Source organism: Eumetopias jubatus, unplaced genomic scaffold, assembly GCF_037043125.1.
Source record: "Eumetopias jubatus isolate StellerSeaLion01/CBP00866 unplaced genomic scaffold, mEumJub1_p1.0 scaffold_2, whole genome shotgun sequence".
NCBI classification, from domain to species: domain Eukaryota; kingdom Metazoa; phylum Chordata; class Mammalia; order Carnivora; family Otariidae; genus Eumetopias; species Eumetopias jubatus.
The window spans coordinates 141,204,212-141,221,945 of record NW_028274808.1 but is presented as its reverse complement, the minus strand read 5'-3'; the positions used below and the strand labels follow the sequence as shown (position 1 = coordinate 141,221,945).

The 17,734-nt window shown below is 43.6% G+C and overlaps 1 protein-coding gene and 1 pseudogene across 2 annotated transcripts in view; both read left to right on the top strand.

Moving 5' to 3' along the window:
• Positions 1 to 10,765: 10,765 nt before the first annotated feature.
• The window catches only part of SEPTIN11 (septin 11), an 87,243-nt gene continuing 80,274 nt past the window's right edge, over positions 10,766 to 17,734 (top strand). Inside the window, exon 1 of one of the 2 annotated variants that reach the window (XM_088021142.1) lies at positions 10,766 to 10,976. In XM_088021142.1, the coding sequence (XP_087877268.1) occupies positions 10,950 to 10,976 (27 nt within the window). In that variant the 5' untranslated portion in view covers positions 10,766 to 10,949. The remainder of the gene's footprint in view (positions 10,977 to 17,734) is intronic. The other variant, XM_028100631.2, reaches the window with a different exon arrangement.
• LOC114206751 (mitochondrial import receptor subunit TOM5 homolog pseudogene) lies at positions 16,063 to 16,244 on the top strand (annotated as a pseudogene).

The following is a 17,734-nucleotide window of genomic DNA, read 5'->3' as shown; positions in this document are numbered from 1 at the left end:
TAGTCACCTCTGACATTGCATAGAGATAATTTGATAATCAATACGATGTTGCAGAAATGATCCAGTGTGATTTTCGAAAGCTAAGTCGTAAAAGATCTCATGACTTCCACCTTGCCCTTTTGTCTGTTTTGGATCACTTCATTTTGGGAAGATCAGCTGCCATGTATGTCATAAGGACACTCAGTCAGCCCTATGGTGAAGTCTACAGGGTGAAGAACTGAGTCCTCTTACCAACAACTGGTGCCAATTTGCCCTCATCGGAGTGAGTCACCTTGCAAGCAGATCCTTTACGCCTGTCAAACCCTCAAATGACTGTAGCCCCAACACTGTGACTGCAATGTCATCAAGAGACTCTGAGCCCAGAATCACCCAGATAGGCTGCTTCTGATTTCCTGACCCACAGAAACCATGAGATAATCACTGCTATTAAGTCGCTACATTCTGGGGTAATTTGTTATACAGTAATAGCTAACCAATATTCGATACCATAATAAATTAGCATCTTTTTGTTTTGTCTTCTTCTTCAACACCAAACCATTGAGAGGACAGGGTTTGAGGGCAGCATCATTGGAAAAGAGGAGGGTGCTGAGGGCCACAGATACATGTGACCAGTTGTGCATGAGGGGGTATACAAGCACTTGTGCTGGGAATATTTGGTTTTCTCTGTAAGTTAGAAGCATGGAATAGCTGCTAGAGGAAATGTCTGGCAATAGAAAAAACAAAAAACAGGTGTAGATGGCACAAATGTATAGTGATTTGATCTGCAGGGCTCTTACCTTTGTCATCAATTCTGTGGTGTAGGAGTAGGAATGATGCAGATTGCCAGCAACTGAGGAAAACCCAAGGGGAAAGTTCATAGATGGCCAGAATATTTGGGGCAGTGGCAGGGGCATACTGATGCCCTTGGTACTAATATGCGTATAATTTCTTCTATGCCTCTAGTTAGTAATTTATACTGTGAAATTGCCAATATTTGCCTATTTTGACATATAAATATGTCGATTTCATGTACTTCAAACTATATTAACTCTGTAAAGAGTAAATCCACAGGTTCCTTGTAAAGGAGTTGAGATAGTTGAGTTCGTTAGAGGAAAGAAGCAAGTCACTTAAGAAATTACATATTGAGGGGTGCTTGGTTCCCTGGCTCAGTCGATGGAGCGTGCAACTCTTGATCTCAGGGGTAAGCCCCATGTTGGATGTAGAGATTACTTAAAAATAAAATCTTGAAAAAAAATTACATCTTGAGGGAAAAAAATCCTTAAGATTAAAGGAAATTTTTCTTGAATGCTCTCTGTTTTCCAAAGCCTGGAACACAAGGAACTCTTAAAATCCTTTAAAACAGATGTATGTGCACATGATTAAAAAAGCAAAATACAGCAAGTATGTCAAAGGAAAAATGTCTCTTATCTGCTTTGTTTTCAGCTGCAAGTAGCAGAAACTTGACACCTAACCAAAACTGGCTTAGAGGATAGGGAAATACATTAGTTCATTTATCAAAGAGATGGGAGACAGGGTTCAGAATTAGTTGATTTAGCAGCTTAACGTATTGTTAAGAACATCTTTCTACTCTGCTCTCTAGTCCATGGGCTTTAGCCTAAGGCTGAATTTCTTTCATAGTTGTAAAATGAAAACACTTGGGCCTCATCCTTCCTTGTTTGCATCCAATAGGAGAGAGAAAAGCTGACCTGCTGTGGATTTCTCATAAGAATGAGAAAGCATAAACCTGAGAAACTTCCAGCAAACTTCTCCTTTCATTTCATTAGACAGAATTGGGTCAACCATAACAGGTCACTGTCAAGAGAATGGAACCATTTTTATACCAATCTCCTCCCTGGAGAAAAAGTCAGTTTTCCAAATGCATTTGAATAAAATGGATATGGTTGAGTCACCCAGTGTTTATTTTTATATATTTTTTTAAAGATTTTGTTTATTTGAGAGAGAGAGACACACAGCGAGAGAGGGAACACAAGCAAGGGGAGTGGGAGAGGGAGAAGCAGGCCTCCCATGGAGCAGAGAGCCCGATGCGAGGCTCGATCCCAGAAGCCTGGCACCATGACCTGAGCCGAAGGCAGACGCTCAATGACTGAGCCACCCAGGCACCCCACACCCAGTGTTTATTACCTTGGCCCACACCTGCCCCGCATGCCCTTTCACAGAGGCAAACAGTATTGCCAGTTTCCTGTGCATCCTTCTAAAGATATTCTATGCATGTTCCTTTTTAGAAGACCTTCTCTTTCTAGTCTCTTTTTAGAGAAATGGTAGCATAGTATACACACTGTCTTACATTTTGCTTTTTTGTGTAGTACATTATTGGTAAATGTTTGATAAATGGTAAGAACATATATTTTGTAAGCCAGGTGGTTTTTATCCTAATTATTCATTTTGCTTACTTGCCTTTTGTACTTCATTAGCATTAAAGGCTTTTTTTAAGTTTCAGCCAATTTCTATTGGGCCAAGGGGGAAATAGGAGAGTTTTTGGCTAGACTGAGGCCAGAGTGTTAAATGGGATCAGCAGACCCTGGGTGTGCGATAGTGGCAGCAGGAAGGAAGAGAACCCCAGGGGTCAGATAAAATAATTTTACAGAACAACAACAGTAATAGCAAATGTATGTTGAGTGCCTCCTGTGTTCCACATTGTGCTAAACATACACTTGATAAGAATCAAAGTAGGTTTGCTTGATTAGCTGTCTGTTCACATCTAAAGACTCACCTTCAAATGATAAAGCTTGTGTTAGTATTTTAATAATGGAGGTTATTCTTGCTAAGTAAAATGCCAAAGAGCTGCATTAAGAATGATGTAAGTGCTAAGGAGAGATGCAGCATGATGATGAAGGATGTGGATGACGGAGTCTAACAAACCCGAATTTGAATCCGGGCTCTGATGCTTACTAGTGTCACAATGATGATTGGACACTGAACAATTATCTGTCTCTGTGCTTCACTATCCTCATCTGTAAAATAGGGAGATAGCAGAAAGTTGTTGTGATGATTAAATGAGATATGCATGCAAAATACCTTGCATGATGCCTGACAGAGTAAGCATTCAGTAAGTCTAAATAGAAGTTTGATAATATGTGATGATTTTTAGAGAAAGAGACCTGCTCTTAGAGTTTTTGAAATAAAAGTAACTACATCGGTACAGTAATTTTAAAAATAAATTTATTGAGGGTGCCTGGGTGGCTCAGTTGGTTAAGCAACTGCCTTTGGCTCAGGTCATGATCCTGGAGTCCTGGGATCGAGTCCCACATTGAGCTCCCTGCTCAGCGGGGAGTCTGTTTCTCCCTCTGACCCTCTTTCCTCTCGTGCTCTCTATCTCTCATTCTCTCTCTCTCAAATAAATAAATAAAATCTTAAAATAAATTAAATAAATTTATTGATATATAATTGATATATAATAATACATACACATTCTAAGTATACAGATCAATGAGCTTCGACAAATTAATTCACCCATATAATCACTATCACAATCACAGAACATTTTCGTTGCTACAGAAATTCCTCTTGTGCCCTTTTCAGGTCAATCCTCCCTACCATACATGTGTGGGTCTATATTTGGATTCTCTGTGCTCTTTCAAAGGACTATATGACTGTACTTTGTCCAATTCAACAATGTCTTGATAACTGTAGCTTTTTAGTAAACCTTGAAATCAAGTAGTTTAAAATAACTTTGTTCTTTTTCAAAATTATTTTAGCTATCGTGGGCCTTCTGTGTTCCTGCATTAAATTTTAGAATTAGGTTGTCAATTTCTATTACAAAACTCCCTGGGATTTCAACTGGGATTACACTGAATCTATAGATTGATTTGGGGAGAATTACATCTTAAAAATATTGAGTCATCTAATCCATGAACATGGTATATCTCTCAGTTCAGGTTTCCTTTAATTTCTCTCAACAGTGTTACATAGTTTTTAGAGTACAAAGCTTGTGCATATTTTTTTTTTAAAGGAAGTTGAGGATTTTTTTAAATTTTTATTTATTTATTTATTAGAGAGAGAGCACATGAGAGGGGGAAGGGTCAGAGGGAGAAGCAGACTCCCTGCTGAGCAGGGAGCCTGATGTGGGACTTGATCCTGAGACTCCAGGATCATGACCTGAGCTGAAAGCAGTCGCTTAACCAACTGAGCCACCCAGGCGCCCAAAGCTTGTGCATATTTTGATAAACATATCTCTATTTTATGATTTTGATCCTGTTTTATAATAATTTTATATTTATTTCATTATCATAATGACCCTATCTTTGAGGTAAATATGAGCTTCATTTTATAAGAAAATGGGAGTCAGTGAGATCAAAAGACTGGCTCAATATCATATGATTGGCTAATCTTACTTCTGGAAATGTACCTTACAGATATGCTTTCTCATGTTCAAAATGACAAGTACAAGGTTATTATTTAGGAATTGTTTGTAATGGCAATAAATAGATGATGATACATCCTTAAGAGTACTAGGCAACAGTATAAAAGAATGAGGAAGATAACTAGTCACTTATACAAAAGGATGTGCAAAATACAGTGTTAAATAAACAAAACAAGGTGCAGGATGATACACATGGTTTTTCTTTTATGTAAAACATGGGATAGGGTAGGAAATAAGAATATACATTTACATTGCTTGAAATTGCTTTAAGAAAACTCTGGGAAGATACACCAGACACTAGTAAACTATTTCTCTTTCAGGGAAAGGGATGGGGACTAGACAGATGGTGAATAGAGTGGGAGACTTCATTCTATATAATTTTATACTATTTTTTTAACCACGTAAATATATGACTTCTGAGACCAATTTCCTCCCCGTATGCATTTTTCATTTCTTCCTTTTATAAATAGGGTCATCTACCCAAGTTTTAGTATGGCATTTGGTGCCATATAAGATTACGAAAAAAAAAAAGGGATTACATATCCTAGTCTGCCCTACAGTTGAGTATATTTATGTGACCGAGGTTTTGCAATTGATTATGAGCAGAGGTGATGTGTGCTATGTTCAGGTCACTTCCTTAAAAGGAAATTACTTCCCTTCCATTTCATCTTCATCTTTCCCATGAGCTAGACTATGGTTATGGTGTTGGTAAACCAGCTTTGATCAGAGTAGATGAGTTAATAATCAGAACTTGACGAAGCAACAAGATAGCAACAAGGAATGTGCACTCCTGGTTGGCCTCAAGAAGCATAGCTGCCAGGTCTCTGGACTGCTTACCACCTCCTGGACTTTTCATGAGAAAAATAAACATCTATCTTTTTCAGTCACTGAGTTTTGGGGTGTTTCTATTATAGAAATAGCCTACACCCAAACCAACATATCAATTTAAAAAACTGCATAGCTTATTGATATTTGGCAGTGCAGGAACATGAACCCAATTGTTCTGATTCCCAAACCCATGTTTTTCACTATGGATAAATAAGGAGGCAGTCTTGCAGTGGATGATTCTGTTATCCTCCTTAAAGAGTATAATGATGAGGCATGAAGCATAATCTGCTAAAATTTATCATACAAACCAACCAATATCCACTTCTGTTGATCCAAGTGGACTAAATGAAACAGAAGAAACCTGAAATATAGTGCTTGTGACTTTTGAAGTCAGGTTGGAAAGGGAGAATTAATGGCAAAGCAAATTGAACTTGGAAAAATTAACAGAAGGAAATGAACACAGTCCAATAGATGTTGGTAGATGAAGTTGCAAGGAACTTATGATTGAAGTAAGTAAAGGAAGTATTACCTCTTTCAAAAGGGACAAGTCTACAAGATGAGAAATGTAGGTGCAGAGTAACCTCAGGCACTAGAATTATTCAGCTGGTGGAAACTGATAATGGTGGAATGGTAGCTGGCAAATAGGTTGAGACTAAAGATGAGAATATAGAAGTGATATTGCTGTCAGAATATACAGGTGTATATATATATGATTCCCTTCCCAATGGCAACATCTAGTAGTCAGAGGGACTTCAACTACGTAACTTTTTTCAGGCTCACAAAGAGAAATAATAATTGGCATCACAATGACTGGCTACAGGGAGAAAGAATTATCTGATAATTAGAGGTACCAGAATCAGGGGACTGACCCCACTCCAGGGCTGGCTGCCAAAGGGAGTGGCCAGAGTCCAAGTTCTCATGTTCCAGGGAGCATGTCATTTCACAGGGTGTTTCTTAACAAGATCAGATTTTAAAAGAGCATGTATTAAAGAATAGCACAAGGACTGATACTTTCTTGGAGGCTTAGATAATTTTTGCTTTTAAAAAGAATATCAAGAAATTTTCAGAATTTTTTCCCCCTGTTTTTCAGGTAATGCTTGCCACAAGAGAGTGAACAAGAAAGGATGAAAGCCACTTCTTGGGTGCTGATGCTATCAAACAACAGAAAAGGGGGGCAAGACTGCTCTACTTTTGTCTCCTCTCTCAAAGAAAATAATTTTTCATTAAAATTAACTTACTTTAGTGACTAAAAGGCTACTGAAATCCAGTGTGGTAAATGAGCAACCATTTTAAGTGAGTTAAACTTTCTAGGCCTAAAGGAATTATCCATGAAAGATTCACTTAAGTGATTGCAGAATCAATACTAGTCAGCTTTGGGAAGCCAGAGAAAAATAGGAAATGCCAAAAGATTAGAGAGGGGCAAATATTGTCCTAATTTTCAAAAAGCATAAGAAGCAAGAGAGTTTGAAGATTACTGGTAAACTTACAAGGTCTAGGATGAATTTTTTTTTTTTTTTAAATAATCTCTACACTCATTGTGGGGCTCAAACTTACAACCCTGAGATCAAGAGTCTGAGGATCTACCCACTGAGTCAACCAGGTGCCCCTCAAATGGATTTTTAAAGAAATGTTTTAATGATAGGGAAAGAGATTGAGCTCATGAATGACAATTGCAGGTTTTTTTTGTGTTTCCATCTATCTCTGTCAAGTTCTTCGTGAAAAAAAGGATTTAATGCAGATTTTTCAAATGAAGAAACTTAAATAAAGGTACTGCTTCCCAACTGTAAACCTTTGCCAGTCTAGTGTGATTACCAGACTGGCAGTGTCAGCATCACCTGGGAGCCAGATGGAACCCGAGACTCTCAGGTCCCAGCCCGACCTAGTGAATTAGAATCTACATTTACACAGGATCCCTAAGTGATTCATAGGTACTAAAGTTTGAGAAGCCCTGAAGAAGTCAGAGGGACCAATAAGAGATGGCAAGGCGCCCCAAAACTCATAACATTAAGAAGCCGTTACAACTCCTAGGGCTAAAGGAACAAAGTACAATGTCTTCCTTGCTTGCTCTCCTATTCCACCTCCTTGGTGAAGCCTTTCCTGTTCTGCTGACAGGCAGAGTGAATAGGTCCTTTTGCTATACTTTAAAAATCCCATAATTCATATATCTTTTGTAGGATTGTCTTCTCTATCAGAGTTGTTTAAATATGTGTCTCTCAGCAGACTGTGCACACTGGTTAAGAGTCAGAGAGTCACCTCCATTTAAAAATTTTCAGTTTCTTAATCTCAGGAAAGAAACAGGGTTGCTGGAGTGGTGGGGGGTGGGAGGGTTGGGGTGGCTGGGTGATAGACACTGGGGAGGGTATGTGCCATGGTGAGCGCTGTGAATTGTGTAACACTGATGAATCACAGACCTGTAACTCTGAAACAAATAATACATTATATGTTAAAAAAAAAAAAGATAGTAGGAAGGGAAAAATGAAGGGGGGGAATCGGAGAGGGAGATGAACCATGAGAGACTATGGACTCTGAGGAACACACTGAGAGGGTTCTAGAGGGGAGGGGGGTTGGGGGGTGGGTTAGCCTGGTGGTGGGTATTAAGGAGGGCACGTATTGAATGGAGCACTGGGTGTTACGCGCAAACAATGAATCACTACATCAAAAACTAATGATGTAATGTATGGTGATTAACATGATAAAATAAAATTTAAAAAAATAAAATCTAGAAACCCAAAATAAAAAAACAAATTTTTTTTTAAATTTCTACCACAGTGCTGGGCACAGAGGTAGTCTAAAAAGGTAATCTAGGGGCGCCTGGGTGGCTCAGTCGTTAAGGGTCTGCCTTTGACTCAGGTCATGATCCCAGGGTCCTGGGATCGAGCCCCGCATCCGGCTCCCCGCTCCGCGGGAAGCCTGCTTCTCCCTCTCCCACTCCCCCTGCTTGTGTTCCCTCTCTCGCTGTGTCTTTGTCAAATAAATAAAATCTTAAAAAAAATAAATAGGGAGGAACTATCATTAAACAGATTTTAAGATGAGAAAATTAAAGTGCTGAAAGGTTAGTACCTTGCCCAAGGTCATATAGTTATGAAGTGGTAATGCCAGGATTTTTTTTTTTTTTTAAGATTTTATGTATTTGACACACAGACATAGCACAAGCAGGGGGAGGAGCATAGGGAAAGGGAGAAGCAGGCTCCCCACTGAACAAGGAGCTGGATGGGGGATAAGGGGCTCCATCCCAGGCAGCGGGGATCATGACCTGATCCGAAAGCAGACGCCTAACCCACGGAGCCACCCAGGCCTCCCTAAAGCCAGGATTTTTGAACCTAGGTAGTCTGTTTGTAGAATGATATTCAAATAACTTCGTAATGAGAAATGACATTCTGAACTAGTCTTCCTTGGCCAAAAGTAAATTGTATTTTTATTAAATATATTTATGCCTACCTGCCAAAATAAACAAATAAAAACGAGGAGGGAATTTAAGGCATCGCTACTTGTCAGTGAAAACATTCAGGCCGAAGTGCGGTAAATTTTGATGATTTTGTCCTAAAAGGGTTTCCTCAAACAGATGAGATGTTGGAATAAGTGACTTTAGGCTTTTGTGATGAGAGTAAACTAACCTACTCGCAAAAGCAGGGAGTTCATATTCTTCTAATCTAATCAGAGGTTTTCAACAAAAACATTTACAAACCAAGGACTTAAATAAAAATAAAATTATTAAATCCTGCCATCGGGTCTGGTCAAAAGAACACAAAATGGAGAGCTGGTCTCCCCTTGCCCTTTCATCCGGTTGGCAACGTGAGGAGCGATGTTTTCACAGGGTTTACATGAGACCTCTTGTCCCTGGGCAGTGCTGCGGTCTAACCCTCCCTAAGGGAGCAGGAACAAAATGGTCACATACAGAAAGCAGCAGATCAAAGTATATCTCTCTTCCCCTTCCCTTTTGGAAATCTTAATTCAACAGTGTCTAGTGTAGTCTTGACATAAATGTTGGTCCTCGTCTTCAAATCTGAAGTCCAGCGGGGGCAGATACTGGTCGAAACTGACGAGGTTCGTGCTCTGCAAGGCTGGGCCCGCCCACACACCGAAGAGGTCCCCATTCAGAGACCCGCATCTTTCTTTCACGAGAGTACTTCCCCGGATTCTCACCCGGAGCCCCTCAACCCTTCCGCCGGCGACCCAGCGTCTGCTTCGCAGCAGCCGGACCTTCGCCCGGAGCCCACTCAGCCTTAGCCAAAGGCGGCGCGTTCGGATCCTGCGTCTCACTGGGGACAGAGAGGCAGACGCAAGGCCGGGAGAAACCTGGGCGCTCGGTCTTGGGTCAGACTCTGAGGCGCCTCAATCTCAAGAGGCGGTTTGTCTTTCACCTCATTCAATAGGCCCAGGTTTTCCCTGAGGGCGTAATCGCGTGGGCTGATCACGGCGCTTCGCCACTCATTTCCCCGCGCTCCCATCCAACTGGCTCCCCACCCCCGGACCCGCTGCTATCCTCAGTCACCTTGTCCCCGCGGGCCGCTCCTCCCGCTCCACGAGGAGCACCTCTACAGCACCTCCCGCACACCTCGCCACCCAGCACGCGCCAGGACCCCGCCATTCTGCTCGCCACACAGACATGCAGTAACGCCCCAGCATCTGCTGCAAAAGTCCTTCCCCACAGCGGAGGAGATTTCCAGCCCCACGCGCCCGGAGTCGCCCACGCCTGGCGCGGTCGCCGTGCCCCCAGCCGCAATCCCGCCCGCCCGCCTCCGCGTTGGCGGGTCTGTCTCCAGCAGTCAGAGAAGGTCGGCTGAGCCCCCACGTGTGACCAACGAGCTCTCGTTACACCGGGGTAAGGCCTCGGCCCCACGCTCTAGGGCGGCCAACAGCTGCATTAATTCTCCAGCGGGGGCGTTCTTTTCTTCCTCTCCTGCCGGCAGCGGTCGGATCGTCTGCAGCAGCGACTACTATGGACTCTTCCTCTCCACTGTGATCCCCTACCCCGCCGCACGCCACGGCGACAGCTTCCAGCGGCCTGCCTTTTGGTCTCTCCCTTAGGAAGAGGAGAACTGAGGAGGGGACACGCTTCCCTGGGGAGGGGGGGGTCTGCCCGGCCCCACCTCCGTAGCCCACCGCTCTCCCTGGCGGCCCGCAGCCCTTCCAAACCGGTTCCTCCGGGTGAAGCGTGCCTGCCCTGGGCTAATTTTCCGCGAGATGATGTCCCCGCGGACCTGTCTTTCCCCACTGTCCCTTCAACCTCTCCGCAGCCCCGCCAGCTGTCCGCAACGTGAAGCGCGTGGCGGGACCCGAGGCTGGGACCTCCGCACCCAGGATTTTACTCGGACTCCAGCACGTGATGGAGCGGGGGGTGGAGGCCAGAGTACAGCCTGGGGGAGTCTCGGTGGCACCGGAGAGGGTCGTCTGGGGGCCCACGGCTACTTTCGCGGAGGATGAGCCCGGCGGCCTGGGTCGGCTGACCCCGGCTGGCGGCCGGCGCGTCATCCCCCCTCCCACAGCCTCAGCCCCGGCGCGCGGACTCACACCCCTTCTTAGGGAAGCAAATGGTCCCTTCCAGGCGGGTGGCCATGTTGCTCTAATAAAGCGGGAGGGGCGGCGGCGTGGGGGGAGCAGATGCCGCTGCCTGCGAGCGGGAGCCGGGTCCTAGCAGAGCGCAGCCGCGAGGGAGGCGCGGGGGAGGCGAGCCGGAGCCGGAGCCGGAGCCGGAGCCGGAGCGACAGCCAGTGTTGGCAGAGAGCACCCAGGCGCAGCCGGAGTCGGAGCCGCAGCCGCGATGGCCGTGGCCGTGGGGAGACCGTCTGTGAGTGCTGGGGCCTCGCTTCCCTTGCGGGAGGCTCCTCCGGCGCTGGGTGGTCCCCGATTTCGGGCGGGTGCCGGCGGGGAATACGGGGGCCCGGGCGGGGTCTCCGGATGGTGGCGGCTGTGGGTGTGTGCATGAGATTGGGCGCGAGTCTGGAGCTGAGGGGAGGGCTAGGAGACCAGAGGCTGGCTGGTCTACTACGTGATGCAACAGTGTATCGCCTAGTCGCGCCCCGGTTCCGGAGATGTGGGAGAGAAAGGACCCCCTTTCCTATTTTCCCTTTAAAGGGATTCTTTTAGCCATGGTGTTTCTCGTCTGCCTGCCTCCCTCTCCGCGCGCAAACCTTTCCTCTCGTGACAGTCGAGAAAGGCGCGGAGAGCGGGGGTTTCCTCCCGGCTTCCCCTCGCCGAGGGGGCTACCAGGGCATGGGAATTGTTCGCCCGAGCGCGCTGTCACACGGCTGTAGAAGCGGGTCAAAAATAAAAGGGTGGGATTTCCATGGTGGCTTCCCCAGTGCATTGTGAGATCTCGGACGCCCCCAGGCACCCACCCGGCTGACCCGGCCCTGCCCAGGATGTGGACAAAAGCTCTAGATACACACACAAAGTTTTCACAAGGCCCCCTTGTCGTGGTGGGTGGAAGTATTAAAATGCTCTGCGGTTGGAAGACCGGGGATGGCGAACCGAGGAGGCGGGGGCGCGAGGAAGAGGAAGGGAGGGCGGGTGCGTGGAGACCTGGGTGCCCCGCGGCTCGGATCGAGGGAAGGATCGAGGGGATGCCCCCGCCCCGAATTCGCGGGCCGGCCAGGGGTGCAAGACTCAGTTCGCGACTCGGAGCCGGACTTTGAGGGTGCGGTCACAGTCGGTGCTCCGCATCCCCGAAATGCGGGGGGGGGGGGGTAAAGGGCGGCGGCGGTTCCTTTTTATTGAAAGGAGCAGAGCCGGGGGTAAAGGCGGAGTCCTCTTTCTCTTTCCCCATTTCTTTGTCGATGTTCAAAGTCCACTTTCTCACCGCTGGTATTGGGGGCGCCTCTAGCGAGGTTTTTCCCGCTCAACCATCCCCTTTTCCTTTCCTCATCTCCTTGCCACAACTGTGTAGCTGCAGGTGGTGGCTTGAGAGGTCTTGTAGTTAGGCATGAAAGTCTTACAGAGATACTAGAGGCTCTGAAGTCCCGGGAATGCAAGGCTGTGTGTGCCCTGACTCCCAGGTCGTCCTCTCAGTCCTCTCCAGATACTGGCGCCTTTTGCCGCCCCTGCCCCCCCCTTCCCCGCCCGGGGAAGGTCGCGGGGACCCTCTGCTTGTTGTAACGCGGTTTGGTGGCTCCGCCTCCGAGGTGTTTTCAAAGACGTTCTCCACAGTCACAATGTACTGTGGTCATATTGAAGTGTAACTGTGCGTCTTTTAAGCGTTTTATACCCTAATATTTAATGACATACGCTTAAGAATTCAGATCTCCTCTTACACACAAGTTGTGCTCTTGACAATTAGTGGTCGTGGATTGTTGTTACAGAGGGAATTTACATAGGCTGTAATCCTATGTAATCCCTTTATTTTGCTGGTGAGGAAATTGAGGTGCAGAAAGGTCAAGTTTATCTGATTAAATTACTCCCACCTCTCTCCTTCGTCCCCACACTATACTTATTAACAGGGCACAGATTTCGATAACTAAAATAACAATATCTACTTTAGATAATTGGAGAGTAGACAATTCGGGTGGGGGGTAGTGTTCAGTAACGCCTATTGCTGGTGCATTCTTGAGGCCTGGAGTAGGTGGAATAAATAATTTGCTGCACATTTTCTATAAATTAGTTAGTTCATATATGTCAGTTAAATGGGAACAGTATGTGGATTTAAGATTTAGCTGTGCGGCCATAATCATATCCAACACCAGGTCTGCCAACCAGATGTGAGCTTAATCCCACAGAATTCTTGTGTAAGACCTCTCTTACTCAAATAATAGAGGAGATATTTAAAAGTGTACGTGTACAGAGGAGGTAACAGCTTTCTTTGCACATTCCCTGTTGTCACTGGAATTAAGATTAAATTACAGTTAAAAACAGAAGACTTTTTTTTTTGGACTGAGTTGTGGTATGAGTGATCAAGAGTTGACTACAGAGTTGAAAAGTCTTTTCATACATTTCCAAGGAATTGTTGAATTGTTTCACTTTGTTCATTCAGCTCTTGTTTTAACTGTGGTGCTTGTAGTTATGTCTTCAAAACAATCCCGGTGAAGGCAGAATATTTCTCCAAACCCAGCTCCAAGGGATCAACACTACATCTTTCATCCTAGAATCCTCTGCCCCTTCTATTCCTTTATCTATTCTCTGATTCGAACAAATGGAAGGGTGTGTTGAGAGAAAGGAATCACTCCAAAATTGATTTGGAGTTTCCCTAGTTACTCATTTAGAATTAGACATTTTTTTTAAGTTGTTTAGGAAAACATGAACAGAATCCTTTCCCTACAAACTGCCTTTCCCATCCAGATTGAAGGAAAGTTCAATTAGAATAATTCGCTCTCATAATTTTAGGTTTTCTTAAACTTGAACGTCTTAGTGTGACGTCCTAGGTAGATACGAGATTTTAGTGGAGAAAAGTCCTTCTATGTCAGATGCAGTATTTTCTGTCTTATGAAGTGGTTATATTCAGTTATAACCATTTAAACCTTAAGGCTCAATTCAGATGTTTCTTAAGTGGATTTGTTGGCTGGAAAACACAGAGGCTTCAGTTTAGTGTGATACTGTTTATTTCTGTTCTCATCTCAACCCCTAGCAGAAGCATTTTCTTGTGGATGGTCTTGGTGCTTGGCTCTGAGAAGACCCTGAAGCGCATCTGCTGTTCCCAGAATGTAACTAATGATTAGCAAGAGCATTTCTCCCCTAGGGATGTGTCCACATTTTGAATGAGTTAGTATTTTTGCATCCAATTCCCAGGGCAGCTATTATTTTTATTTTAAACAGAGCATGGTAATTTGCTCTACCTGGGAATCAGGCTTTATATAGCTGATCACTCTCAAGATGTGATGTTCAAGTTACAGAGTCGAGGAGGTGAAAGGAACTTAAAGAGGTTATTTGGTTCAGCCTTTTTCCCAATGTAGAAATATTTCCTACTTTGTCCCTAACAGAAGGTATGTATTTAAACTTTTCCAGTGGTGAAGAGTTTCCATGATACCTTTAAGAAACAAGTTTAATTCTTTTATCTGTTGAGCCAAAAGAAATAGAAAGCTAAGTTCATTCACTCATGTAAAACTATTAATTGAGCACCTCCTGTATGCTAGGTGCTGTACTAGGAGCCACGGTTACAGCAGTGGACAAGAGAGAAAATTCTATTTTTACCTGGAGCTTTTATTTTCTGAGATTTAGTGTCCATGTGTATTAAAGTGATGAGCTTCAGTGGAGTATGTAAGCCATTTAGGGAGAAAGGAAATTATGTGCCTTTTGCTAGGTCAGCAGTTATGATGCAGGTAAAGATCTTGTCTGGGAATCATAGACAGTTCCTGAAGATATGGTCTGTTTTCAGCAGGAGGGTGGGGACTGACAATGAAATGTTATTTTTCCTTGTTATAAAATTGCCAATTACATCTTGAGGTTGTAGCCCCCTGTGTGGAGGGCTCTGGCTCTTTTCTAACTGGAGAAAAATTAATGGAGCTAAGAAAGGGGGTGGCTATCTAAATGATAAAGGGGCTGTCATCTAGGGGGGAGTTTAAAAAAAAAAACTAGTAAGTGGTATAAGTGATACACACTGAGGCTCTATAAGCAATTATTAAAGAATGAAGGAAGTGTTTGAGGTACAGTAATCTCTCCTTAGATCTTTTGAAAGCTATAGATTTTATCTTTTAAAATATCTTCTTTAAAAATGATGTGTTTACATGACAATGAAAAACACCCACGGAATTGATTAAAAAATGAAACTACCCATTTCCCACCATCCTTATATAAGAGCTCCTAGACTGTTAGTGTATTTTCATCGACTGTGTGAGATTTACACAGGTAAGCATAACCTATCTCGTATAAACTGCAACTTAGAAACCAAACTGTGTGCCTGGTAGACCCTGTCTGTTTGGACACTCATATAATGTAGGAACCAGATGCTTAGCGCTTTCAAAGGGGCCACCCTGTTTGTGTCCAGACAAAGGAATGAATGATTTGCTTGTCCTATTTTGATTGATTGCCAGAAGACCTAGTGTTTATATCCACTGATGATGCCACAGCTGATAATGATCTTCGGGTTTCGACTCCGTGTGGGGCAGGCTACAATCAGAGCTTTCTATACCAGTGTTTCTCTTTATAGGACCTTAAACTTGATTGGAGGTGGGATGGGTACGGGCCCTTGTTGGATTTTATATAATTTATTGAAAACTGTCTTTCATAATGCTAGTTAGACCTGTCTTAACTGGGGTCAATGAAGAAGAACCATTATTTAAGCAAAGACCCAGAAGATCTAAAGCTTCTATCCTGTTCCCCAAGGAGACCTATTTTACAATTTAATTGATACCCTGCTTTGTTGTTGCTGTTTTTTAAATCAAGACTGACAGAAGACTCTCTTCAACTAAACAGTACCACCTCTGACCCACTCAGGCCTGCTGGCAGCCCATCAATGCAACCACTGTAAAACAAAAACAATACCTGGGCTAAGGTGATAGAGACAGGCTTCTAAAAAGAATTTCCTGGGTGACATGAAATCAAATTTGCATCATCATAGGCCTGATCTGAGGTAGAAATCAGGAGTCTGTACCCTTATATGATTGGAACCAAGGCATTAGAACCATCTTTTTTAGGATCTGTGCCAGTGAGTGTGAGTGCCTTGTTCAAGTCAAAGGGTTCAGGAAGCTGACCTGTGTGGATGCATTCTCTCCCCCTGCTGAACTATGACCGTGTGGGATTGAGTGTGATCTGTTGATGGAGGGGGCAGGCTGAGGTGAAGAGGTTGAAAAGGCTTCATGCTTCAAAAAGAATGTCTTTGGTACCCGACAAGAAGAAGCTTTGTTCATGCCCCCCTCCTTTTTTTTTTTTTGCATTTTAAAAATTGTGATAAAAATATATATAACACAACATAAAGTGTAGGCCTCTGAGAAGAACTGAGCTGGCAGCTGGAGGCTGGAGAAGCAAAGCTGAGATGTTCCCAATAAAGGGCCTTGTGCTGAAGCTGGATCCTGAGGAGATGAAAGGGAAGATGTGTTGAGGATGTGATCTCTACCTTATGAGCTTCCTCATCTGTGTGGCTGTGCAGTGAGTCACACCTTTTATCCTAAAGAAATTGGACAGCGTATGAAGATGGGCATCACATGTGCATGCATGATGTGAAGAACCCAGTTACAGTTTCAACTATCTGCAAATGAATAGGCCCAGAAAGTTGTGAGAGACTCTGATTGAATAGATGTAAAAATTCTACTTGTTAAGAACAAATTTGGTTCTGGTAACTGACCTTCATAGCTAAAATTTAAAACGACTTGTGAAGTAAAGACATTTTGTAGTGATAATACACCCATATGCCTGTGATGTTCAGCCTCTGGGAATGTTGATATAATTTTAAGTAAGGTCAACCTCCATTCTCTAGCAAGTATTAATTATAAGGGAATTATGTCTGCAAAAAAAAATGTACCTGTTTGTTTTGATAATTAAGTAACATTACTTTGGAATGAATTTATGATTTCATAATTTTTTCTTACAGAAGTAGAATCACAATAATACAGATAGCTTAGAAACTGAAAAACAAAACAACCCCCAACAACCTAAACCTATCAACAATATTCTTAGCTTCCTAATCCATCTGCTTCATCAGATATTTTTTCCATTCTTTCTCTTAGCAGGTGCTGAAGTTATGATGTTGAGTATTTGAGATGCCATCCCTGCTGCTCTCTTAAAATTTCTTGGAAGGATGAGTAAGCAGTAGGATGAGTGAGGAAACAAAAGGATGAGTAAGAAAGGTGAGGTGGAAAAATGTGCCAAGCCAAGGGAATAGCATGTGCAAAGCTCTGGGTGTGAGGTGGAGCCTCTTAAGAAAATCCAGCTATGACATCAGCATTCAGGGTGGGGTAGAGAGAGTGGACAGATGTGAGTCTAGGCAGGTGGGGGGAGACCAGGTCATGCAGTGCATTATTGAAGACATGTATATTTTCTACACAGTTTTTAAAAAATATTTTATATCCTACGCACCCCTTTGCCCCAACTTAGGAAATCTCCAGATTCTTGGAATTGGTTGATAGAGGACCTTGAAAGTCTGTAGAGTATGAATTCTTTAAGATTCAATAGAATAGAGACAAAATGAAAAAGGATAGCAGAGTTGATTCCTTTCATGACCAAATTGCACCCTTAAGAATAGAGGAAGTGAAGACTGAGGAAGCACACAAAGAGGAGGTGGGGTCCAGTGACAACATTCCCAACATCGGCCTTCCTCTGTCTAGTCTTCTATATTGAGGCCTTCCTCGATGTGGAACTACAAATTCTCCTTTTCTTAAACATTGAAGCAACTGAGTCCTGAAGGGTAGGAAAATGGCGGACTCCTCCTATCTTGGACTGCAAGTGTCAGTCAGTGTTCTCCATAAAGAAAATTAAAAACCCTTTGGATACTATGAAAGTAGGAAAAAAGTCTGTTAAAAGCCAGGGTTTTCTTAAGACTTCTCACCTTTTTCATTCACTTCATCCCTTTGTGTATCGTTTTCATGTCAATATAAATTTTGTGAGTCTCAGTAAGTGTGCCCATTAAATTTACTCAGACCTGCTGTTGAAAGAAAAAGGTAACCAAAACCCTCTGTGCACAGA